Consider the following 8162-nt stretch of genomic DNA (forward strand, 5'->3'; position numbering starts at 1 on the left):
TTTTTTTCTTTTTTGTTATTAAGTTGCCCAAATTTCTGTGTAATTCGGACTGACTAAGAGAGGGTTTGCGGGGCTTGCCTCGAGTAAGTGGGTCTCCACATCCTAGATTGCCTAAGGCAAGTGGGTTCCTGTAGCCAGGGGCATAGCTAGGTAGAGCCTTGGGGGGTCCATGGTCCCCCCAAGCCCCAAGCTTTTTCCCCAAAAAAATATCTACTCATAATTTTTTTTTAAAAATTTCCCCCCCCCCCCCCCGAAGCCTCAAGCTTTTTCCCCGAAGCCTCAAGCTTTTTCCAAAAAAAAAACTAAAAAAATAAATAAATAAATTTTATACAATTTTTTTTTTTTTTTTTTTTTTTTTTTTTTTTTTTTTTTTTTTCAATTTGGTCCCCCCAAAGCCTAAAAGCTGGCTTCGTTCCTTGGCTCTTTTATACTTCAAGCAACCTAATAACAAGGTACGTATCTTCATCTCTAGTTTTACAATTTAAAAAAGAGTAATGCTAAAAATCACATTTTTATTTCAGAAGGGTCACAACTATTTCACAATGTTGATGCGACCGTTCCAACCAACCTTTAGACCAGTCATTATTAAAAAAATAAAAATAAAAAACCGATTAAAATTGTCACGTCAGCATTATTAAATAGCTGTAAGATAAAATGGTCCGTAGTATATAGTAAAAAAAGAAAACAACTTTGGCAATCTAGGGAGTTGTAAGAACACAGAGATCGAGCTATAAAATTAATCCACTCATTTTTTTTATCCATTAATTAGAAACAGGAAAGGAGAAATTATATCCATTAAAATGAATAATATTCCTCCAGTGGGCATGAACAGAATTAGCAGAATGGAGAAACAGAAAAGGTCCAATAACAATCCCCTCCTCCCACGGTTTAAGTAACGCACTTTGTTTGTTTTCGTTACTCAAGTGCTTCAAGATCGAGCTTACAACTAGTGCAGCCAGTAACAAAAAGGCATGAAGTGGATACAGATATCCCCACTTCCCAATCTGCAAACGGGTGCGCGACACGTGGACAAAAACTGACTTTTCCTTCTAGACGATTTAGGTTGTCCATCCATGTAAGTCATTGTTTTCCTTCTAGAAAAGCGGGTCGACCCATTTTTGGCATGCCTTAGGTGTATTCCTTCTAGAACCCCCAGCAACGTGCTTCCACCAGTTAAGTTTTTTTTTTTTTACTTTATATTTCCTTTTTCTTTTCCTTTAATTAAAGTTGGCTGATTTGAGGAGGTCCACTTGGGAAGCTAACCCACCACTATACAAAAAGGTGTTAAACAAGCTGATAGCCGACGTTCTTTGATAATTACTTTAGAGTTTTCATATATATACAAGTCGCGCGCTGCGTCGTCTCGTCGTCTATGCATATATTGAGCTTTTGATGTTCTTTGTGAAACGAGATATGGACGTGTCTTCTTTCTTTCTCTTTGAAGCTATGGGAGATTCTGAAGAGGATTCGTGTGATACTATTCATCCCATGATCATGGGTGATCGTCAGGGTGACAATATTGCTGCCATGGCCGACGATGATGCAGAGTCATGCAGCTATGATTTGTCTGATTCTCCTGGGGTTGATGAGCTCCACGATTGTGATCTTCTTCAAGCGTGTGTTAATGATGAATGTGACGATGATGATGATGATGATGATGATGAGGAGGAGGAGGAGGAGGAAGGCCATAGTTACCCAGCATGGGCTTCGGAACATAATTGGAAGCTAGCTGCAGGCCGACGGAAATCAAGTGTTTCTGTTGATTCGAGTGAAGAGTTGATGGATGAGGCCGAGAAGAACAGGCTGTTTTGGGAGGCATGCTTGGCATCATAACCTGAATTTTGTTTTGTTTTTTATTATTATTTTTTTTCTATATGTTTATTTCATAGCTAGTATTCTTTTCTTTTTTTCTTCTTTTTCTCTATTTTTTTTTTTTTTTTCTTGTCTGGTGGGTTTTGAAAGAGAAACGTTGAGAATTGTACATAACATGTGTTAATATATAAATACTTATCATTAATTCTAACATTAATTGCCAACAATATTCTCAATTAATTATTAGTAATGTGTTATTTTCATAGCACGATGGTGATTTATATGTTAAATACCCAGTTATGTACGTGGATTGCAGCAAATTTGCTCGATCGCCCAAATTAGCTAGCAATGAGACGCCTGGTTCTGCTTCAATTGAGATCAGCCATTCACTAGCTTTCTATTAAGAGATCGATCAACTCATATTTATTTGGTGCCAAAAATGTTTTTCTTTTTCTTTAGGGCCAAAGATATATCAGTTGGAGTAGCTTGGGAAGAGGCAACTGGCCGGCCGGGTGGAACTTCCGATACTGTTTTTTGACAGAGGAGGGGAGAGTAGTGAATCACAGTGAGAAGATTGGATCAGGATTTTCTGTAATTAAACTTTTCAAATATTATAAAAATTCTAAAAATTAAGAGATCGAGATGGCTACGAGCCCACCTATTACGTACAGTTTAAGGTATCATCGAGTTCACCGGCTCGAGACAAGTGAACGTCGCAATCCTATCTCTTAAATCGTACGAATTTTTAAGGATGGAATATGAAGAAATGGCAATTAGTTGATTAAAAGGTGATTTGAAAGACATGCAATTAGCAAGTTGTGGTTTATGATTAGATCAAGTTCCACCATCTCAACACTAGTAAATTTCCCATCAGGCCAGGGATTATTTGGTAAAAACGTACAAAAAAAAGGACAAATTCTTGGTAAAATTAATTAATTTTTTCTTTAATTTCCGCATATTAATATAGATGTGAACATCTAAAGTAACCGATTCTTTAGGGGGATTTTAAATCACTTATAAAACCTACAACAATTGGGAAGAAGACAGATAATGAGAATGCTTTTACTTAGTAAAGGTAGTCTACTTAACGGGAGACAATTTTTGACAAATTCGATATGAACCCAAATAAATTAATGAATTAGGGTTAAAGAATCTGACCAGTTTAATTAAATAAATTGAATTAGAGTTGACTAATATTGTCTTATATCTATAACTCGATACAACCCAAACCCAACATAATATTTAAGGTTGACAATTTTTTGGCACGACCTATAAACTCGATACGAAATTAACAAGTTAGAACTCTAACCCGTTTAATTAAATTGGTCGAGTTAAAATTGACATATATAGTGAGCATCTCTAGGATGATAATCAAATGCCTCAAAATAGTTAAATTTGACTATTATCAATTTTATTTTTCAATCCAGCAAATGATGCAAAATGACTATTTTCCTTGTAGAATGAATAGTGAATAGGCTGCTCTATAGCCTACTAACTATTCATTCTATAACTAATAAAATATTGAGGAAAAAACTAAAACTAAAACTAAAACTAAAACAATTTGATATTCATGTATCCCACTCTATCTCCCACCAACTTTTCATTGCAAAAGCGTGCATAATAATAAATAACATGATTATTGAAGATGAACGAAATGTTGACAATGCTAGTGACATTGAATATGAACAAATCGATGAAACTCTTTATATACAAATTTCTCACGATCATACTCCTGAATTTTTGGAGTTCATTGAAAGGCATGTGAATGTTAGAGTCGGTCAAATTCATTCTCAGCTGCAATCTGACCTTATCAAGCACATATGACAATTGCATGGTCAATCTTAAGAATTATCAGTCTTATTGTATGTTTCTAGTTGCTATGTTTTCCTTTTATGCATTGTTGTTTTTTGTTGCTTTTTTTGTTTTTTTTTTAAATGTTCAATTGCTTTGTTTTTGGTTGCTTTGCTTTCATAAATTGTGTAGTTTTCCTAGAATATTGAACTGGTGCAACATTCGTACGGTGTAGCTCAAAGAATGTGTAAAAATTCAATATTTTATCTTTCTTCGAGTGTTGGCAAAAATATAATAAAAAATATATATATTTAAATGCAAGTAAAAAGTAGAATAGAAAATCTGTTTGGAGAGCTAGGGTATAAAAAAACAATAGCTAAAATAGAGAATTATATTTTTTTTTTAATAATTACTCAGGTTATTATTGTGGAGATACTTATACTCGTGCCCCTAATTGAGCACGGGATACAATGAACTTTATGAAACGATCATATCCATAATGAGGTTCAAAAGCGGACCAGCAGTCTACTTTTCTCTCCCATCTTGTTATTGCTTGCTTTCGTTGTCAACTAGGCTGTAGATTGGTTAGCAGGGAAGACATGGAACCCATCTTACGAAGTTGTTTCCTACGATAACCAATGAATGTCATGCCATAATGGATTCCAACCATGAGCATAACTACAATGCTAAAGTATGAGTTCCTTTGAATCTGAATCATACAAGGCATGTGAATCTAGCATACATATAACAAGCAGAGTTTCACACAAGAAAATCAAGCTCCCTAGCTAAGACTCAATACAGACTTCTGAAATGCTAAACATAGAAACAGGACTGGACTTCTAACAACAATTCAGTCAAATCTGAAAAAGCCAAGGTTAGAAATCGTTCACTACTAAAAGATACAAACAAGCACGAGTTCAGCCCTAAGCTGAACCCGTGACTCTTTCACAATCCACAAGCAACACTCTCTCTCCCTACCCGAGTCTAACAAAAGCCCCTCTCACCCACTGCTGTATTAATTTACACAAGCAATCGTGAATGTGGGGAGCAAATCATGAGCAAACAAAGTATATTACCGACGCTGCAGAAACGAAACAAGTTAGGCAGATTGTGTAGACGCGAACAACGGCATCGGTGAAATGAACTCCGATTTATCCATCATCTCTACATCATTGGTGCTTGCACTTCCTACTGATGGGCTCTCTTCCCCAACCTTTGATCCCACATCAATCAGACTGGTCCCCATGTCTTCTTCCACATCACTGGAACTCGAGCTGGATTTCCCATCTTTGCTTGCCGTGAATGACACACCACTGATACCAGATTCCACATTGCAACTTGAGGGACTTGCATGCTCCAACCGCAAATCATTTTCTGGTTGTTCGGAGAGACTATTTGTAGTGCTTTTATTCTCATCCAATTGCCTTAGGAAGCATTCCTCTACCTCACCCAGTGACTCCACCTCATCTTCATCTTCACTGCTGATGTTATGAGGGGCGTTATCATCATTATCTGACGTCGGTCCTCTCAATTCACAGCTCATATCCATCTCTTGCTGACTGTCAAAATCCTCATCAATTTCCTGATTGGATGAACGGGATGACATAGGTGAATATCCTCCAGTTACAGATTCTTCACGATCTCTTAGTGTTTTCATAATCAGGGTCTTGAGCAAGTTCATTACTTGAACAGCATGCATTAGAGCCGTCAATGGATCAGACATCTAATCAAAGAAAAAACAAAAAGTAAATTTACTGCATGAGATGACTCACAAAAGAAGAATTCGGGGCATAAGAAGTAAAGCAAATCCACGGACTTGTCGAATTCAAAACAAAAGCAACTATAACAAATTATCGGTTATCAGCTTGAAGGTATATTTCTTTTCTTTGAAAGCAAAACAGATTTGGAGCAAGCAAAAAGGGTTACTCAAAAATGCTAACTAGATAATAGTTATGTACCTGAGTCATATTTGGAGAAAAAACCATGGCAATGTTTCTGGCATTCATTTTGTTAGATTCCTCTTCTTCAACAACATCAGCCATAAGATCAACAGCCCAATTGAGCAATGCAGTCTCAGTTGGCTTTAGCTGCTTCACAAGCTCGACAGATTCTTCTTCAGTGTTGCATTGGAGAACTTGTTCGGGAGAAAGTCCATCAAGGACTCCTGAAGGAAGCTCTCGGAACCAGGCTTTAATAAGCCCTGCTAAGCAATGGACATCAATATTGTCAGGGACAATGCCCCTATTCAGCTGATCCCTTACACGCTCCTCTTGGCTATTCTCTGGGTTTATCCTGAAAATTCCTTCCGCCTACAAAGAAACATTTAAAGAACCCAGTAAGAGAACTCACTTATTATCAAAATTAAGATAAACAATTAACCATGATCAAGTAAACGAATATCGGTATTCAGAAAAGTAGTACCTTTAGGCCTCCTTGAGAGTATAAGCGCTCCTGCATTAGTAGGAGTATAGTGGGTACACTATTTCCCGCTGAATCATAAGAGCATTGCATTGACTCTGCTGAAACTCCAAACACGCTTGCACTACAAAATCTTAGAAATAAAAGTTAGAACAATCTACAAAATGCAGAATCTAATCAACAGAAGAGGAAATTTTTAAGAGAGGCAAGGTAGGAGAAAGCAAACTGACAATTAATTTGAGCTACTAGAAAATTGTTGAGTTGAAAGTAGAAGATTCAAAAGTAAACGTGTCAATAGTAAAACGGTAGAGAAAAAAATTTCCATTTTCCAACTCTTTTATGGTAATTAACTGTACTGTAATTTCAGATGAAAATCAGTCAAGTACATTTTGTGGCTAGGGGAATCTAACATGCAACATCTAATGCCTGGAAACAACCCAATTTCATCTATACCCACAAGAGAGTTACAAATTTACAAGAGCGTGGAATACTTAGAAGAACCCAAATCATCAGTTCAACGGAGTTCCCCAAATTTTGTTGGACTCCCTTCCACTAAGTAACATTTCCCAGCTCAGAAAAGTAGAGGAAAAGATTTTTTTTTATTTTTTTTATTTTTTTTAAAAAAAAAAACTAATTTTTTTGAATAGTGAACTATATGATTTAGGGACCTGCGAAGACCAAATAATCCCTCAGCTTAGTAGAACTATTTGGCTTAGTTGACTTCAGATAATATTTTTCAATGAAATATAACTTGTAAACAACATAAAGAACAGCCTCTCAACATTTTGTCATTTCTCCTCCGCATACTCTACAATAAAGGGGCGTTTGGGGCTTCTAATCACAACATTGTTCTCCTTCCAACTTTCAAAAACTCTAAATTAACCATCTGAGGTTTATTCAGCTAGAAGACCTTAAAAAATTTCAACCATAAGCTCAGGTCCTGAGCGAATCTCTGTAGATCCATAATTTAGTAAATAAAACAACTTGTTTCCTACTCTATCAGATCTAAGCTCCCCAAAGAAAAAGAAAAACCATATTTTCAAGCATTTCAAGCAAAACCCAGATAAAATCTGGCAAAACCAAGACCGCACAGAAAGTCAGAAACGAAAAGCTGAAAAGCAAGAGCAGTTGATACCTAGCACTGGGAACTCGACCTGGGATCTCAACCTCGAACTCCACAGGCAGACCCAGAAACCCATTGAACCGATCGAAGGTCACGTGGGTGATGTGCTGCACGTTTGTGGGCCACCCGATGTCCATGTGATGAACGGTGGACATCACATCTTCTCCCCTATCGACCCGGCAAGCCACCATGGATTTCCTCAGAGCCGCCACGAGAAACGCCACCAGCGAGAGCTGGTTTTGCTCTTCCTCCGAGCTCTTCGCTCCCTTCCCTCCCTTCCCACCACACCCACCTCCCTTCGTCACCATCACGAGCCCCGTCATCTCTCTCTCTCTCTCTCTCTCTGAGAGTGTCTGTGAGTTTCTTTATCAGCAACGGACCAACGGTGTTTCTTTGTGCCTTCAATTCTGAGGCTGTGTTTTGTTTTGGTTTAATGGGTTTTGTTGGGTTGCATTCAAGTTGGGTTTTTGAAGTTAAACAACTTTGAACCTCTTTCAACTTCAAACGGCCACTCGTTTCAAATTCCTTCCTTGGGGGGTTTACTTTATCTTAAACTATTGGGCCTTTCTGACCTTCGTTTTTTGTCACATTTACGTGACTGCCACTGGCAGGATTCGGACAATTACTGACCTTAACGTAACTCAAGGGCTAATTAGGCACCATCTAGACTTGTCTCCCTTACAATTAGTAAAAAGTACGTATTAGAATTAGCAGAATTAGTTCAAAAACCTTTTTTTCTTCTTTTAGAAATTGGTATTTGGATTTAACCAAAAAAATATATATATATATATTTTAGTTATTATGATTTGGAATTTTGGAGTGTATTGATGATAATAATAATAATAAAAAAAAAACCCAGTTATAAAGGATTGGTCTATTTAATTTGACTTAAGGATATTGAACTTCAAAACGTTTCAAACTAGAATATCCAATTTTCTAAACATCTCAATTACAAGTCCATTAAGATTTGGGAAATGCTCTACTTCTCAAATTTTTATCCTCAAAAGTGGTTTTCAAA

General features: G+C 36.9%; 2 protein-coding genes across 3 annotated transcripts; one reads left to right on the top strand and one right to left on the bottom strand.

Annotated features, from left to right (window-relative positions):
• The first annotated feature begins 1304 nt into the window (after positions 1-1304).
• LOC133852471 (protein OVEREXPRESSOR OF CATIONIC PEROXIDASE 3-like) lies at positions 1305-2099 on the top strand. Its single transcript, XM_062289236.1, has one exon. The coding sequence runs from the start codon at positions 1393-1395 to the stop codon at positions 1831-1833; it is 441 nt and encodes a 146-aa protein (XP_062145220.1). The 5' UTR covers positions 1305-1392; the 3' UTR covers positions 1834-2099.
• Positions 2100-4301: 2202 nt separating this feature from the next.
• Positions 4302-7655, bottom strand: LOC133852340 (rho GTPase-activating protein 2). 2 transcript variants are annotated; one of them, XM_062289081.1, is made up of 4 exons: positions 7157-7655; positions 6025-6154; positions 5562-5912; positions 4302-5326 (listed from the first exon to the last, which is right to left on the bottom strand). In XM_062289081.1, exons 1-4 carry the CDS (start codon positions 7465-7467, stop codon positions 4703-4705), a joined length of 1416 nt encoding a protein of 471 aa, XP_062145065.1. In that variant the 5' UTR covers positions 7468-7655; the 3' UTR covers positions 4302-4702. The 2 variants fall into 2 exon arrangements, with proteins under 2 accessions (XP_062145065.1, XP_062145066.1); XM_062289082.1 differs by having other exon boundaries at positions 6025-6145; positions 7157-7654.
• Between the last annotated feature and the right edge of the window lie 507 nt (positions 7656-8162).

Source organism: Alnus glutinosa, chromosome 12 (assembly GCF_958979055.1).
Source record: "Alnus glutinosa chromosome 12, dhAlnGlut1.1, whole genome shotgun sequence".
Lineage (NCBI taxonomy): Eukaryota > Viridiplantae > Streptophyta > Magnoliopsida > Fagales > Betulaceae > Alnus > Alnus glutinosa.

What these genes read in the sequence shown, in the direction of transcription:
- LOC133852471 (XM_062289236.1), top strand. Translation starts at nt 1,393, where the DNA reads ATGTTCTTTGTGAAACGAGATATGGACGTGTCTTCTTTCTTTCTCTTT.
- LOC133852340 (XM_062289081.1), bottom strand. Translation starts at nt 7,467, where the DNA reads ATGACGGGGCTCGTGATGGTGACGAAGGGAGGTGGGTGTGGTGGGAAG. An exon ending in GGTCGAGTTCCCAGTGCTAG is followed by an intron (nt 6,155 to 7,156) that starts GTATCAACTGCT and finishes TTTATTTCTAAG; the next exon opens with ATTTTGTAGTGCAAGCGTGT. An exon ending in TTTCTCCAAATATGACTCAG is followed by an intron (nt 5,327 to 5,561) that starts GTACATAACTAT and finishes TTCTTTGATTAG; the next exon opens with ATGTCTGATCCATTGACGGC.